This window comes from Mytilus galloprovincialis, chromosome 5, assembly GCF_965363235.1.
Source record: "Mytilus galloprovincialis chromosome 5, xbMytGall1.hap1.1, whole genome shotgun sequence".
In the NCBI taxonomy this organism is placed as follows: Eukaryota; Metazoa; Mollusca; class Bivalvia; order Mytilida; family Mytilidae; genus Mytilus; species Mytilus galloprovincialis.
The window spans coordinates 31,529,523-31,547,975 of NC_134842.1; the positions used below are offsets into that span (position 1 = coordinate 31,529,523).

The following is an 18,453-nucleotide window of genomic DNA, read 5'->3' on the forward strand; positions in this document are numbered from 1 at the left end:
AATATCATTGACTAAACATTAGCAGTTCATCTTAAACTGATCTAATCATAACTTGAACTAATACATCATGTTATTGTAAACTAAGATAAGTTTCAAAGTCAATAGACCATGACTAAGGGGGCGGAGCCAAATTATCTCCATGGAAATGAGATATACCAATGCTTATAAAACTTCATACCAAATATCATTGACCTACCACTTGTGAGAGTTTAAGACCACTTGATTGGGTCATAAGACGATTTCCTATGTATCTTTTCGGCCCTTTCAACTATAAAAATCATGCTTTAAAATTATGTTATCAAATATTATATTTTTTAATGATTTTCAAATAAATTTGAATATCCAAGCGACTGCTAGCAGCCGGTTGGATATTGAATATCGAATAACGAATAACGAACCGGCTGCTAACTTCACATCCATGACAAATTATATCAAAATTATAGAAAACTTCATCGGCTCTAACTCAAAATATGGGCAATTTTATGTTTAGGGCGTCTTTAAATCTTTTGACAGCTTCCGAAGTGCTAATTTTAAACCTTTTTCAGCTGGACAAAATCACTACTTTCCTTTAAAATTCTGGACCCAAATTTTTCTTACAGTGTAATTTCACCCCCCCCCCCCACTTCCAATTTGAGGTATAAAACATGGAGAAATAAATTTGGAAGGGGTATGAAAAATACTTGCAAGTAACCCACAACACGGCTAGGGACTAATCAAGGGACGACAATTGTGCTCTCGGACCAGATGACCAACACGAGTGAATTTTGGATCCAAATGGGAAATATTGGTACTATAAAAGATAATAGAAGGTATTTGCCAATTCACCAACTGTGTTCTTCACTCCCTGAAATCATTTGTAGAGTTCTTCCTGCCGTACATGCTCTCTCTGGGTGTGACACTACATCTCCCTTGTTTGTGGCAAGACTTTACGACCAAAAGAAGAAATATGCATCCTGCCATCAGGACATTAACAAACTGCGAGTTAAGCTTGCTACAAGCAAGGATTCAAGTCTGGTCAGATTGCCACACCCTCTGAAGCAGAGCTTCGACAGCATATCCTTTGTGCATCATTTCAGACCAAAATTTGGCATGCTTCCTGTCTTGCAAAACCACCCCTGCCTTCACCGCCTTCACCATTGGAATACGGATGGAAATCATTCAAAGATTCATTGCATCCTGTCTACTTTGAAGGAAACATGTCAGCAGATTTTCTTCATGACCTCGTGTGTTCTTCGTGTAAGGAAAATCACAATGTAAAAAGTCGTGTGTTTGTGTCGACCAAAACCTTGCATGTACCGACTTATGTTCCTGCCAAGGATCAGAATCATGCCAGAACGTTTATACACATGCCCTTACAGATAGAAGAGGTTTGAGAAGTAAATTTTATTTGCCAGTAAGGCTTTTGGTGCGATTTGCAAATTGAATGTGCATTTCTGATATTGTATCACTAAGACCTTAATTAAAAATCTAAAGTTTTCACACAGTGAAATGCAGTTTCTTGTGTTCCTTGTTATGCATGGTATAACATACAAAAAGTTTTTTTAAAGCCACATATCAGTCTGTGTTTAGAGAGTTTATTGTCAATTTGGCGTGTACCAACCCTACCCTAAGTCATTAAAATTTTACATACTAGTATATAATATAGTTTGGTTGAAAGTTAGCTATTCTTTTAGGCGTTAATACAATTTCCAAAATTTATTTAGATTTCTTGTTTTAATAAGAACTTGTCAACGAAAGTATTTCATATTTAGCATAGTATATGTGTAATAAAATATGGTGATGTGGTATGATTGCCAGTGAGACAACTGCTTTTTATTTTTTTTTTTGGATATCTTCTTTTCCTGTCTGGTTATGTCTTTTGTGGCCACTCCATATGGACTTCCCTCTGTGATAAGTTTGCATGGTAACTATATAACACTTATGTTTTATTTCTTGCATTTTTTAATCAATAGCATTCTTTTAATGATTCATGACATTAAACATAAAATGCAATTTTTAGAAATTTCTATGGTATGAAATAACGTTATTTTCTGAACCTCAATTTTTGCTGAAATGGAATATTTTGGTACTGCCTCTGACCTTCTATGTGCTCTCTTCACTACATTAACACATATAACAATTGTATGATAAGGATTCATTGTGTTTATGTTAAATTACTCAGGTATTTCAAAAGTGCAATAGGACAATTATATGGTCTAGTGCCATGAGATCAAAACAAGCCAATTCCTCCAGGCTAGAAAACGCGCCAAAAGGGGAGACAATGTCCTAAAAAAAAAAACCCATACCAATGATCAGAAATATTGTCTTTTTTCCAATAGGTATTAAGTATGCTTCAAATTAGGGTACACAAAAAAATCTCTTCTGTTAAAATGGTAAAAGCTGCAGAGTCACTACTAAGTGTACAAAACTTAATTGTTTAACTTATATTGGGTAATAAAAGATATTTATCTTAAAGCAGACATGTGTTTTCGTATTTTGTATTCATTTATTATGGTTTGGATGCTTGTAATAATGATTGTTTCGAAAAAATACTTCCTTTTAAGTTAAAAATCACCCCCCTTTTAATTTTTTTTTTTTTTTTTTCACTTTATCGATACAGTTTATTTTAGGATGATTTTTTATTTTTTGGATGAAAAATTGAATGAAAAAACAGAATCCATGCTATTTTGCTAAAAAAAATTATGCGATAAGGTAATTTAGTTGTTATCTAATATCCATTGCAATTATGTATGAAAAGTGGTGGTTGACCTTTGATCTCGGTTTCTGAAAAACTGCACCATATTTAGTTTTGACGACCAAACTAATTTTAAAGTACATATATTTTCGAATCGAATGATATATGATACAGCCGTATACCATTTTTGACGATTAAATTTTTTAAATGTTCACTCTGGTCACCGTACTCTTGTAAGATTTATCAATTCAATTTTTTTTTAAAGTTATCAAATTTTAGTTTTTGGAATTTTGATCAAAGTTTCAGAGTTTCAGAATTTCAAACTTCCAATTTATAAAAGTTTAGAAATTTAGAAATTTTTACTAAATGATTAAAATTCTAAAATTCAAAATATCATTTGATTTTAGATTTGATAGTTTAAATATTTTGGCCGTAAACCAATGCTGCTCTTGAAAAAACAGTTAAATTTTAAGTAAAGCATTTTACCTACAGAACGCTGAAATTTTTTAAATATTTGAAAGTCAAGTAAATATAAGAAGAGGTGTTTGGTCAAAAGGAAAGTTAAAATATCAAATTTCATCTAAGATATAAAAAAATGTGGTATAAGTGCTAATGAGACAACTGCCAATCCAAGTCAAAATTTTGTAACAGTAAACTAGTATATGTTAAAGTACGGTATTTGAACAACTCAGAGCTTTGCCTCACACCGAAAAGGACTACTTATCCTGCAGAAGTTGGAACTTAAGTTTCTTTGTAAAACGACCTATATAATGATTGATTGTTGGTTGTCAGTGGCAAATATATCAGGGGGATATCTGAGCCAGATTTTTTTATTCAATTTTTAACACAATAAGGTAAGAGGAAAATCTGAAGTTAGAATATTTTATTTGTCATGCATCTGCTTGATGAGATTATCTTTTTCTAAATTTAATTGGGTATCAGAATATTCTTTTAGAAGTAAGACACCCCCCCTTTTTTTTTATTAAAGTTTAATGGTCGTTCCCGTAACACATGTTAGTATCTTACTACATCAATTACCGAATACTATAAGAAATAGCACAATGTGTTCTGTATGAGGATTGAATATTTATAAATCCCACATCTTTGTAGGCCAAGGTTTAAAAGTTCTCTCGTCTGAGTTTCTCGTGTCGTGGCTATCATTTATCTTGACGTATTATTGATTTTAGTTCAATTTAGGTGATTTACAATTGTAACGCACAAATGTTTTGTTATTTTACAATACATATTTCCGAATGAACAAAATCCGTTTTTCAATATAGCTTTTACTTTAACATGTGAATTTTCATGCGATATAATAAATAAATAATCCACCGAGAATGTTCTGGGAATGGTAAATTTCCCAAAATACTCTCTTTATTATACGTATCAAGGGATGTTACTCCTTCACAGGTTGAAAGTCATATGCTTTTAACCCAAACAGGTCTAACATAAACTTAGCAAGTGTCTGGAGTGTCCATGAATCTGACACAATACAGTAATTAAACACTGAATAAACCTGTCAATGGTACTGTATGCACGGTTATATATTTAGTTACCAGTTAAAGTGGAATTTCCGTTTTTCTAAAATCATTTGACAGAGTACTGCATCTTTTAATCGTGTGTTTCACATCTGTAATGTCTTACGCAGTTCATTTTCAGTTTGAAACTTATCATATTAACCTGAATATATAAGTTTATTTCTCCAAAGTCATACGATGTTGTTGAGATCAGTTTCGTTGCTTTTGTTTCTTCTGTGACCACTTGTTTCACTTGTTATAATAATTTGAAAAAATATGTCTAGGATGTGCACTAGTAATTGGAAGATGCTAATAGGACATGCAACCTGAAATCAAGGACGTCACTCGATTTAAAACGCGTTCCTTTGTACACCTGAAATAATACGGAAACTTAATAAGTTAATTGTGTTTTGGTCTATGATCAACCCTTTTAAAGATTAAGAGGTCAAACAGAAATACAGAAAATTGCCGTTCAAGCAGCTGGACGCTTTTCTGTTTTAAAAGTGGGGTTTTTTTTTTTTTTGTTGCTCACCTCGAATAAAGTTCCATAGAAATAAAGTTACAGCTTGACTTGTCAGTTGAGAAACCAGATAAATGCTAGAGATAACCAAAAATGCTAAATCACCGAGTAAAGATCGGCAAAATGAAGTTCCCCTTCTGATTGTTCTGTTTTAGCAAAAAAAGGGCATACAATTATTTAAAGCCAATAATTTCTTAATTACAGCCTCAAAGATTTTGAATGTCCACTGAAAGGAATTTAATTGTTTATGTGACTAGATTAAGACAGCCTGATTAATGTGTTCTATAGCACCTGTCACAGTCAGCCTTTGTCAATTTCAAATTGAAGTTTTTATTACTTTAACTTCACTAGCATCAATGTTTAGAACTATTATTAGCAATTAAGCAGTATGATAAGCATTAACAGATGGTTACACGGATGTGTATTAATGTTAATATGATTATAGAATTTGAAGATTATGTTAAATTGAATGACAAAATTAAATACTGACAAAATACTTCTACCCTAAAGTATGTGTGTTGTAAGAAATAAATTGTAAATTTATCAGTCATGGGGTAGATTTAACAATCATTAACTCCCCTAAAATGACCTTTTTACATATATATATAATATTTATATATATATATATATATGTGTGCTGCAACCTGCGACTTGCAAACATTATTTGATAGCACTTCCCACACTGAGGTTTTGTGTACCGTTTGATAGTATGTTGGAAGGATTATAAATAGTCATTTGCGATAATGCAAAAGGGTTGGAAAGTAAATTAATGGAAGAAGAAGAAATGTGATAGTTTTTACTTTGAAGTTTCAGTCTCATTGAAGTAATTATAAGAACTTTGAATTATACTTAAGAAGATTGATGGTGACCCGGCATAGTGATCGATCATTACGAAATTCCAAGGTTTGATAACACTATGTATTATTATTGTTTTATCATTTTAAAGTACACATTAACAAAAGTGATTGCCTTATATAATGCAGAGTCTATAGCAAAAAAGTCATTCGAATTCTGCGGATCTCATCAAAAATTTTACGTTGTTGTTTTATCTTGTAGTCTGTATTTTTGGGGATGTTGGTAAAACCAAATATTTTCAATTTAACGCTTCTTTTCTAGATCATTAAAACGCTTTCATTTTGGAAAGTGAAAGTAGAAAAGGATATATCGAAAGTATGACTGACAACGAACACGAATTAAAGAAAAACCCAGAATTACCATTATCGAAAGAAGAATGCGTATACACAAAGTGTTATTGGTACTTTACAACTATTTTTTTATTCAAAGGGAAAATATGTATTCTTTCTGTTTGCCTTCTTATTTGCAAAATAGTGGCAAGGAAAAGATTCTGCATGATCAAATCACAGGCGCTTGGGTATATCATACAGATATTTTTTTGTATTTTTTTGTCGTTGATTAAAATATTGAATTTTCTATATTTATAATACATATCTATCACTTCTGTGCTTGTCTAACCTAGTTTCGAGTGATTTAAACGACTCAGAGAAAATACCCAATTTTACTATCCATACTAAGTCATTTTTAAAGTTTCCCAATTTTACTATCCATACTACATGTACTAAGTTTCATAGTACTGTATGGATAGTAAAATTGGGTATTTTCTCTAAGTCGTTTAAATCACTCGAAACTAGGTTAGACATGCACAGAAGTGATAGATATGTATTATAAATTATAGAAAATTCAATATTTTAATCAACAACAAAAAAATACAAAAAAAATATCTGTATCATATACCCTAGCGCCTGTGGATCAAATTGCATAATTTTTACATTAACAAAAGCTCATTCTTGCTAAATCTATTTCTTCCTGATAAAAATTATTCAGCATATTATCACAGTGCATTATACAAAAATACATGGACAATGGCCTGTCATCCTCAAAAGCAATACACCTTTAATATAGCTATTTAGAAATCTGCGTTGGTTGACCTGTGAATCCGGTACCACGAACTCCCGAGAAATACAAGAAAAATGTGATATCCCCAAAACAAACTGATATATCCTGAGAATAAGATTTTTTATGGTGTTATGCTACTTTTTATAGTGTTATACTACTTTTAACAATATTAAAGAATATTAATTAAAACTATTACTCGTTTTTATTCAATAAAAGTGCAATTTCATTTCAAAAATTCGATTTGTATGTCTTGTATGCAAATTTCTTGTTGAAAACAATATGGCGGACATTCTAAAGATAGACAACTTAAACATGTTAAAAGGACTGGAAGAATAGAAAAGTATAAAAAGTACTGAAAGAATAGATAAGTATCAAAAGTACTGAAAGAATAGATTCTATTTAAAATTGAAATTATAAAAAAGTTAATACAGTTATCATAACTTCATTCGGGTATTTAAGGGTGATAGAACTTTAGACTTGATTATTTGTTTTTAACTTTAAGATACGTAATATATTAATTTTTTATATAATAGTATATATCTTTGTTTATCTGTGAAAAAAGAAGAAAAACAGACAATTTCGCTTCATTTATAAACGACGATCAAGGGTGTTGCATAATTGTAAAAGAAGGCCAATTTAACATTTTTCAGAATCATTTTCATTAAAGAAGAACTATGCTTAAAAAATCGAAAGAAATCTATTTCTTACCCTAATCATGCTAATGGCAAGTAAGAATCAGAAAAAAAGAAAAATTTCCAAATTGGCACCAAATTGTTTTTAACTATTACTAAAATAACATGTTTCCAAAATCTTAGGGATTATATTGTTTTCTTATGATATGATTAAATGCTGTTATAACTGTACAATTTTCTCCAAATATCTCCTTTTAAACTAAAGCTTGGTATTACATGTATCACAAATAAATTGCCGAAATAAATTAAAAAAAACAAAATTAAGATTAAATGGTTAGGTTTTTATCAAATAAGACCCCAAAAAGTTGGTAAAACCAGTTAGGTCTGAGAACGCATATATATATATTCAAACTGAGTTATTTGAACTTTTTATTATATTATGTAGTATATCGTGTATTGTATTTAGCTGTGGTGTAGATTATGTTGTATATCAATTACCGGTCATAATCTGACACGTTTAATCACAATTATAAGGTAACAAACAAAAGGTGTGAAATAAGCCATAAATAAGTTGATCAATCCAATATAGTCTGTGATGACAGTATTTAAAATCACATATAGTTTTTTTTTTTAATATTTTCAGAACAGTAAATATTTACTTCCATGTATATTTGAGGAATGCTCTTTCATAAAAACAAATAAACATTTCTTAAATAGTTTTAAATATTTTCACAAAATATAAGCTGACAAAGTAGGACAGATCGAAAGTCACAGACATAGAGATAAAATAAAACAAAATATCAAAGTGGCTTGGTACTTAAACAGGGACTTTCTATACTATAGACTATAGAAAGTCCCTGACTTAAACGACTGAATGATGTCAAGAAAAATAATGATTATAGTTCAATAAATCTTAATTTATCTAGCTTAATGAGCTATATTTCTTAAACTGTAAAATGAATATGCATTAACAAGTAAATATTTTAAGATCTCTCTTTTTAATATTCAAACAATTGTATACTGATCCTTTGTGTCTTTTTGTCCTTTGACTTTCTGTCCGCCAACGTACATTTGTCAGCTAGGTCAAGTTTTTACCCACCAAAAAATAGGTTTTTCATGAGTTTTTTTTTTTAGAAATATCTTATTAATTATGGATCAAAATTTAAGAATTTAAGTAGAATAAGAAAGAAATTAGGACTTTTCAATGGCCAGGTCATTGCCGATGTTGGTCAGGTCACATAAACACAAGCTTTTAATACTTTTTCTATATTGTTCTTATATTTATGTAGGAATTGGTCTAATCTTGTTTTATTTCAAATTTGAGACGAATAATCTGATGAAAAAAAAATAGTAATTAGAAATTTCATTTGGTCCTGTCATTGTCGAGGTTGGTCCTGTCAGTCAGCGATGGTCATGTCACGTTTTCGCAAGCTTTTGAAAAAAAGTCTATATTTTTTATAAAATTTATTTGTTGAAAGATGAAATCTTATTTTGTATTTCAAATTTGAGATAATTCCTTTGAAAAATAAAAAAAGTTATTAGCATTTCTATCTGGTCCTGTCATTGTCGATGTTGGTTTTCATTCTCACATGTCAGCGTTGGTTTGGTCACGTTTTCTTAAGTTTGTAAAAAAAAATATAATCTATTTTTTCTTCTTAAATTGATATATAAAATGATACAATCTTATTATATTTCAAATTTTAGATACATCCTTTGAGAAATGAAAAAGTTATTAGCATTTTTCATTTAGTCCTGTCATTCGGTCCAGTCAATAGTGTAACAAGATACAAGATATAAAAATCGATTTTCTGAAGATTGCGTGTACTTTTATTAATTATGAACGCCTTAAATCTAATTATTGTATGCTGTTACACTAATTTAAACAGTATAACACCTATAACACCACAAAAAATCTTTTTCTCAGGATATTATATCAGTTTGTTTTTGGGATATTACGTTTTTCTTGCATTTCTCAGGAAATCGTGGTATCCCCTGTGAATCTGCTCAGCTAAAGCTTTTGACGTCGTTCAACAATCTTTTTTCCATTGTGAAGTCAAAATTTTACAGGAAGCTTTGTGGTGTCATTACTACACACCACAAACATGACAAAGGTTCCTGTAAAATATTGACGTCACAATAGAAAAAAATCTGATTTATAGCAATAAGGTGTGTGTTCTGTACATCAGCCAAAATAAAGATCCATTCCTATACACAATGACTCTTTACATTTTCACATACTTGAACATGCTGAAAGGGATAAATACCTAGGTGTGACATTTCAATAAGACCTATTATGGCATAGTCATATGTAATGACTCGGGGAAAACCACACACTTAGTTTTCTTCAAGTAATCTTAATGACATTTCTATCTCAGCATGCTCAGTAAAGTCAAATGAAAGTGGTCGACATGTATATAATATTTAGTCAGATCAACAATAGAATATATGTTAACTGTCATCCCAAAAACAGAAAAATACAACCAATTGAACAGTCCACAACATGTATGCGCTCGCATACCCAATTTATACCATCCTACAGAATACAAATATGCTATCAATCCTTTTGTCCACGTACAAGTAAAATGTGGAAAAACTTAGCATTGTGATAAGCAACTCTGTCACATCATTTAAAACAGCTGTCTCAACTTATAATGTTATTCTTATAGTTAGTAAATTTATCAAGTGTAAATTTACAATTAGCAGATTAGTTTTATGGTCTAAAAATTAAACAAAAATAAATAAAAATTAGTACATACATGTGCTTACTACAAGTGACATAAACTGCAATGTGTTGAAGGTGGTCAGTATAAAGTAAAAATAGATTGAAGAAAAAGGATAAATAGTTGTATGAATAAAAATTTACACTTTTATGGACTTTTATATCAAATAATTACTACAGGTACATTTTGTAAGATCTATTCAAAGTTGGTACATGTACATGTAGTAAAATGCAGTTGTTACCTGTTAATTTATAAAACACAATTTATTATTCATGACAATACAATAGATATGGGAAGATATGGTATGAGTGCCAATGAGACAACTCTCCATCCAAGTAACAATTTATAAAAGTAAACCATTAAAGGTCAAGGTATGGCCTTCAACACAGAGCCTTGGCTCACACCGAACAGCAAGCTGTAAATGGCCCCAAAAATTACTAGTGTTAAACCATTCAGACGGGAAAACCAACGGTCTTATCTATATAAAAATGAAAAACAAAAAAAACAAGTATGAACTACATCAACAGACGACAACTGCTGTACATCAGATTCCTGACTTAGGACAGGTGCAAACAATTGCAGCGATATTAAATATTTTAATGGTACCAAACCTTCTCCCTTTTCTGAAACAATATTATAGTATAACATCACAACATAGAAAGACACATTATAAAATATCAATTGGAAGGCTTAACTCAATCAATTAATCTTTTTTTTTAGTGAAGAAAATGTTTGGAAGGTTTGTGACTATGTGAAGAATCACCATCCTGTTGTACTAGATAACTGTTACTGTGTATTCATATCAAACAAAGACAAAGTGGTAGGTACTAAAATTGATTTTATGTTTAAAGAAAAATAAATAATTTATATGTAAAATGATCATGATGATCCCAAAATACAGTTGATAGTTTATCATGTTTATTGATATAATTGAAATGCATGCATCTGTAAAGAAAACAAAATAAGGTAAAAACATGCTTTTAATACTGTTTAACTTTTCACAGAAAATTAAATTCCTTGCACAACCAATGTTCATATGTTGTAGAGAGCATTAAACACTTCAGATACTAAGATGTGTGAAGAACAGATCCAAATGAAAATTTATTAGTAATAATTATATAGTGCTATATATAAGATATTAGTAGCTAACTTTTTTTAATGCTACATTTTTATTATTATTTTACAGATACCATTATGGCAGCAGAAGTCAAGTCAAAGAGAAGATACTCTTGTGATATGGGTTAGTTGGATATCACTTCGTACCACCATTACAAAATTGTCATTTTTTATTTTATTTCAATTTTTTATCACCTGGTAATAAGGTTTTTTCTTGTCTAATAATACTGATTTTTGCAAAGGTCATATTTAGGTTTAAAGGTATTTGCTGCTTCTCTGCTAAGCCCATAGCATTAGGAAGAAAGAGCTTACTAAAGGCTGGTCAGCTCCAAATCAGAATAATGTTTCTATGTATATAAAAGTGACATATCTTCCTGCAAACTGTAACATTGTAAACAAGCATTCTAATGCAACAACGTTTGTAACTTTCATTTTGATTGGATAACGTCACTCAATTACATGGTATCAATTGACACTTGATGCTATGGGACATACGCGCAAGCGCAAACGACACATGCCAGATTTAAAATACATGTTTTAATGCTGTTTTCTGTCAGTTTCATTAGAATGGAAATAACAATATTGTATTTTAAGCTCTGATGGCATCAATTGGGGATTTGATGGTTGCAAATACCCGTTTACTGTCTCCGCTAACACATTGCCTTTAAACTTTATTTACCACCATCCATTGGCGGATCCGGGGGGGGGTTTCCAACCCCGGAACCCCCCTTTTTTTCTGGACAATCATTGCATTTGAATGGGAGCATAAAGTTGGAACCCCCCCTTTACTCTGGGTTGGGAACCCCCCTTTTTAAAATGGCTGGATCCACACCTGCCATCAAATCCCCAATTGATGACGGCAGAGTTTAAAATACAATAAAGTCATCTCCTAAATGCCATGTTAAAAATCTTGCTCAGCATGTTGATTTTAATATATATAGTACAGCGCAAGGTTAATTTTTTTATATCACAAGAAGACACATAACCATGTTTTCATCCTGAATATGCATTAAATCTGCCACTGGACATTAAACAGTCATCTTATTGTCAACCACCAATCACCTTATTCCCAGTGAATCACTTAACACTAATCACAATATTTGTCTGTTTTTAAATTGCACTTATTTGTCATTATTACCTCCCTTTGAATACAAGATTGACTACTTTATTTAGAATGTCTTTATTTTTGTAGGATTACCATGTGATATTTATATATAAGCAGTCTGAGAAAGAATCCTTAGTATATGACCTTGACACATCCTTACCCTTCCCATGTGACTTCAAAACCTACTTTTTAGAGGGAATAAGATCTAATCAAACCTTACAACCACAATTCCATAGGTATGTACAATATAAGACAATAAGATATTATCATAATTTTAGGTAAGAACACTGCATATATCACAGATGGTGTATATCTTTAGTTTTACGGATGATAAGCTAATTCCAAGACTACAAAAAGAAAAAAATTAGACAGAAAAAATCAAGAAGAGTGAGCAAAATATTTCGTGATGGCGTTTCAACATAAACAAGGCGCATTCACTGTCATATTAGGTACATATTTTAAACAAAATAGTTTTATGTATGCATAGATGTATCAATATGTTTTAATATTGATTTGCATAAGGTAGATTTCTAACTGATAGAGCTCATATGTAAGGACATGTTACTGTATCACCATAAGATTATTATTGAGTCTTGTACAATATTTCTAATTGTCTTATAAAGTGCATTTATGTAAAGTTTGATTTCAAATTTATTTATTTTTTGGCCAAAAAATAAATCAAGTGCTAGAATGCAAGCCACATTAGGAATAAAAAGCACTTTCAATTATAGGATATGAAATGTGTATATAAAAAAAAAATTATACTGCAAGTGCACAAGACTTTTTCCATGCAATAAAAGCATTGCGAAATCAACAGATGTGGATACTTTTGAATACTGTTAATTCAGAAACTATTGCAATGTTTTTATTATTGCGAAAAATGGGACAGGATTATTATCACAATAATTTAATACTGCATTTTAAATTTTTATATATGAATTAATAGGATTTTTATCAATATCGGAAATATTTAAATTGCATTTTAGTCTATAATAAATGCATAAATGCATGGATTCTGATTTTACAGTATTTTATTACTTCATCCTTTCCTATGTGATATTTCTTGTCAGAAAACTTAAGCAGAAGAAACATCTTTTTATTTTAGATTTTTTCGAGTAATCTCAGCACCAATGTTTCTGCAGACCTTTGCTTCAGACAGGAGTCACATGTTAAACGAGGAAGGAAACTACCTACATCCCCCACCAACATATCAATGTATTAAAACCAAAGGTACATTGGATTTTACAATTAAAATTTGAATGACTGAAATTCAACGTAAATTGTTTAAACCACAGTTAGGGACGACATCAAAAGATCAATGTAAGATAAAAAACTTAATTCAAATAGTTTGGGGGTGGGGGGGTTGAACTGCTGCAAGATTTGGTTATCTGACATTGATTTTTACATATATCCATATGGGTCAATCAATTTTTCCCAAATTAAGTTAATAGGGGGGTTGGGGGGTCAGTGAAAAAACTATTTGAATTAAGTTTTTTATCCTTCATTGAACTTTTGATGTCGTCCCTTAATGATCTAATGTGCTAATATTACAGGATTAAATGCCTTTTTAAAGTGTATAAACTCCAAAAAAATTTTATGATATGTTTGTGAGAGACTTCGTCCAGTTTATACACCAATATATTCCTTTAAAAAGGCATTTAATCCTTATAATTCTTTAAAATTGAAGATAAGAAATATATTTTGCCACACTTATTACCTCTATCACACGTAAATTGTACATTTATGTCATTGAATAGGCCTGGCGCATGAACATTTTTGTTGGTTAATGCAAAAATATGTACTCGATGAAATTTGCTATCTGATAAAAGTAAACTGCAAAAACTCTAATTATCATTCAAACTAATGTTTTTGTGTATTATTTTATTAAACGAATAAAGTGCAGTAAAAATAAATTTTGTTAATGTTGGTGTTTTTATCGCTGCCATCTTGTTTAAATTGGTTACGGATAGAAGTTTGGTCAACGTCGTATATCGAGAAATAACTAACGTCAAGATCAACTACCGGAAGTCCTCTCGACCAATCATATCAAAGTATTTGACCAGCTCTTTACTGTTAAATGTATTAGGTTTTGGATTTACAATTGGTTTGGCCTCAAGCCTCACTGAAGAGACTTTAATTGTTGAAATGTGCATCTGGTACTTTTCATGTTAACACATAATTTGAATGATTTTTTTGTTTTTTTCTAATTTCAGAATGTGACAATAATATAAGTGATTTTATCAGTATGGACCCAGACGTTGGAGTTGGAATGGTAAAACCTTTGAAAGACTTTGTTAGTTTCTTTCATCATTCATAAACTACATTTCTCAAAATCTGCCAATAGATTTTAGACCGTTTAACATGTTTGTAAAGGAAAACCTATTACTCACTTTATCTGAAGCAGCTACAATAATATTCAAGATGTCTTGTTTTATAAACTAGTAAAACTTTTAGGTTTACTAAAATTATCAAGACCAGCAGACATACATGTAATGTTGTTTATGAATTGTATCAACCTGAACTGTGATATTATTTGTTTTACTATATTTTGTATATGATATTCAATTCTTTATTATTTTTTTTATTAAAATTGAAACGTTTATATTCAATTTAATAGATAACATGCCAGAAATTCAACCATTACGATGTTATGTTTTATCTGCATTTCAACATAGATTCTTTATCTGTTGTGCAAGGGTTACTATATAGAAATACAAAAGTACAAAAGCTATCTATTGATTGGAAAAATGCAACTATAACTAACTCCCTAAAGGAAGGAGAATGTGTTTCCCCAGTATTTATGACTGTTCAATGATAAAGAAATGGCATGTTTTCCTGTCTGTGTACCTCTCAGTCCATCTGTCCATTAGTTAGTCCATCCTGTATGATAAAGTTTAAATTAACAGTATGTAAACTTTTGATTTAGTGTAGTTTATTGTCACATATATATATGACACTAATAATTATCTACTGTCTGTGTTTGCATCCATCAGTCCATTCAGCCTTGAAAGCTTTCTCATTGTATAATTCTTAATAGATTTTGATCAAACTTATATCAGAGATTTATATCCACAATGTCTCAGAAGAGATTAAAAATCAGTGTCAATCAAGTATTTTTGAAGAGTTATGTGCCTTGGAAATATTAATTAAATGGAAGAGAGGTGAAAGATATTTAAATTCTCAAGTCGAAAATATATTGCCAATGCAATAGCTAAAAAGAAAAAGACTAACAGACAAACAGTAGTATACAAAACACAACATAGTAAAGTAAAGACTGAGTAACATGAACACAACCAAAAACTGGGGGTGATCTCAGGTCCTTTGAAGGGTAGCAGATCCTGCTCCACATATGACACCTTTTGTTTTGCTCATGTTAGTACAAACCTGTAATAAGTAAATTTCAGTCAATCAAATTCCGGAAAAAAAGGACCCTATTGTCGCTACGACAAATTTGAACATATCAGCTACTGTCTGTGAAAATAGTTATTCCTTAACAGTCAACTAACTTTTTTCCAAACTTATATCAACGGTTTTTGTCAGCAACGTAATAGAACTAATTCGAAATTGAGAGCTGATAAAATATTTTGAAAAGGGTTATGCCCCTAAAAATAATAATCTTAAAAAATCGCATTTTCAGTATTTTCCAGCATATATTTTTTTATCTGCATCATTTTTGTATTAAAGTCGATAATCTACATTATCAATATAAAGAAAAACGTCTCCAGATTCATCATGCGCTTCTTTAAACCTCGCCTACGATAGCAGAGGGGCATCAAGATTTCTGGTATGTGCGTCTGTTCCTTTGTCCGTTCGTCCGTCTGTCCCGCTTCAGGATAAAGTTTTTAGTCAAGGTAGTTTTTGATGAAGGTGAAGTCCAATCAACTTGAAACTTAGTACACATGTTACCTATGACATGATCTTTCTAATTCAAATGCCAAATTAGATTTTGGACCCAAATTTTACGTTCCACTGATCATAGAAAATGATAGTGAGAGTGGGACATCCGTGTACTATGAACGCATTCTTGTTCTTGATTAAATCGTGTGTGCACTGTATAAATATTATATATTAAACATACATACATAATGAGACGGGGTAAAATATGTTAGCAGGATCCCAAACCCTCCTCTTAACCTGTTGTAGCAGAACATCTTTAGAACGAACCATAAAAAGCAGTTGTAAAAGGCCTCACTCTTCAGATGGATACACAAAAACACAGAGTGGAAGTGGCCGGGTATTTGTACATCCGAACCAAGAAGACACAAAGTACATATCTGAGAATACTCGCAGTTACTGACAGCTACGATGTGGATAAACCTATTGATCATTTAAATAAACGTGTTCTAAAAGGTACCAATTCCAATATTGAAATGGGATCCTTTAATATCGTTTTTATAGGTATGAATATGTATATATATATATATATATATATATATATATATATATATATATATATATATATATATATATATATATATATATTGATTTTGTTATCAATAAATGAGAATAAAACTAAATATTATTGTGATATACATATACGCATTCATGACTCTGCAATCTGTTGACACCTAGACCTGTATCTAATTAGCAAAGCACACGACTATTTTGTTTTGTGACCATCAATGCCATTAATAAATAACTAAATCTATTGAATGTTAGATGTGAACTTTTGATATTTTGGTCTTAGGTGCATGATTGAACTATTTATATAAAAAAACACTTTCTCCTCCACTTTAATGCCAACCTTAATTGACCAAAATTGATATCTCTTGTAAATTTAAAATTTGAATCCTGGTATCTATGATGAGTTTATTTGTAATATTGTTTTTATTTAACATCTTATTTGTACTCGTATGAAGCAGAATTCATTCAGAACTGTCTAAATGAACACCTTGTGAAATTGTTCAATTATATTATTTATATTGATGATGTCCTACATGTATCACTGAATAACCCATATTTCAACCAATACTTGCATCTCATATATCCCAGTGAACTTGAAATTAAGAATACTACTGATAATAATAAATAATAAATACAGTATTTATAGAGCGCATTATATAATAACAAAAATTACTCTAAGCGCTTCACATTTAAACATATATAAAATACAAAAATACATAAAACATAGATTACAAAGCACTATCTTAAAAGAATCAAACAAGCATATAAAAATTTATAAGATACTTAAAAAAAAAGAAATAAAGAAATTAAAAACCAATTCTTCAGAGAATAATTGAAGGTGCATCCACCTCGATAATAAGAATGAAATTTAAAAAACGATGTTAGAAAATGTCACTCCTTGTTGATGTTATTTGGTTCTTCAAATTGATATAAAAAAATAAGATTAATAGGTATATGCAGAAGACCTAATTGTTTTATTATGAACAGAAAATAATTTTTAGCAAAGGTCAAAATCTACAACGTCAAATTGACCTTTGACCTTGACCTCAATTTCAAGGACATAGACCAGTGATCTCAAATCAAAAGACCGCAGGTCAATCATTTGTATGGGTGTGGAGAATATTGATTTCAAATACATAAGGGGAGAAAACACCTATAAGGGTTAACCAAAACACTTCGACTGAAATAGGTTGAATTTGCGCCTTTTTGTAAACAGTAATTTGGCAAACAAATCAAATCATTAACTGTAACAGTTTCTTTTGATTAACGATAAGAAGCAAAATTCAAAATTTATAACATGACCTTGACCTTCGACCTTGATCTCAATTTCAAGGTCATAGGTCAGTGAACTCAAAACAGAAGACCGGAGGTCAATCACTTGTATGGTTGTGGAGAAATACTGATTTGAAATACATAAGGGGAGAAAACTCCTATAAGGGTTAACCAAAACACTGACTGAAATAGGTTGAAGTTGCGCTTTATTGTAAACAGTTATTTGGCAAACACACCATATCAATTCCTGTCACAGTTTCTGTGGAATAAAGATAACAAGCAAAATTCAAAATTTAGAACATGACCTTGACCTTTGACCTTGACCTCAATTTCCTTCAAATGGACCAAGGACTTCATATCAAAAAACTGTAGGCTTCTACGACTTATAACGTATGAATGTATCCAACAAATCGCCTATCTTATATTTTAAAAGGGAAATAACTCCCATAAGATTTTTTCCGATCACTCAAGTCAAAACAGATCAAATTATTCTCAAGAGTAGACGAACAATTTGGTGAAAACAGTTTGCTAAAATCTTTTATGGTTTTAGAGATATAGTGATAACAAGAAAAAGGGGAC

General features: G+C 30.7%; 1 protein-coding gene across 2 annotated transcripts; it reads left to right on the top strand.

Moving 5' to 3' along the window:
* Positions 1-759: 759 nt before the first annotated feature.
* LOC143075608 (protein N-terminal glutamine amidohydrolase-like) lies at positions 760-14,798 on the top strand. Of its 2 annotated transcripts, none has more exons than XM_076251090.1 (6): positions 760-809; positions 10,698-10,797; positions 11,164-11,217; positions 12,286-12,434; positions 13,304-13,428; positions 14,412-14,798. In XM_076251090.1, the coding sequence occupies exons 1-6, from the start codon at positions 775-777 to the stop codon at positions 14,513-14,515; spliced, it is 567 nt and encodes a 188-aa protein (XP_076107205.1). In that variant the 5' UTR covers positions 760-774; the 3' UTR covers positions 14,516-14,798. The 2 variants fall into 2 exon arrangements, with proteins under 2 accessions (XP_076107205.1, XP_076107204.1); XM_076251089.1 differs by lacking the exon at positions 760-809 and adding an exon at positions 5,816-5,966.
* Positions 14,799-18,453: the final 3,655 nt, after the last annotated feature.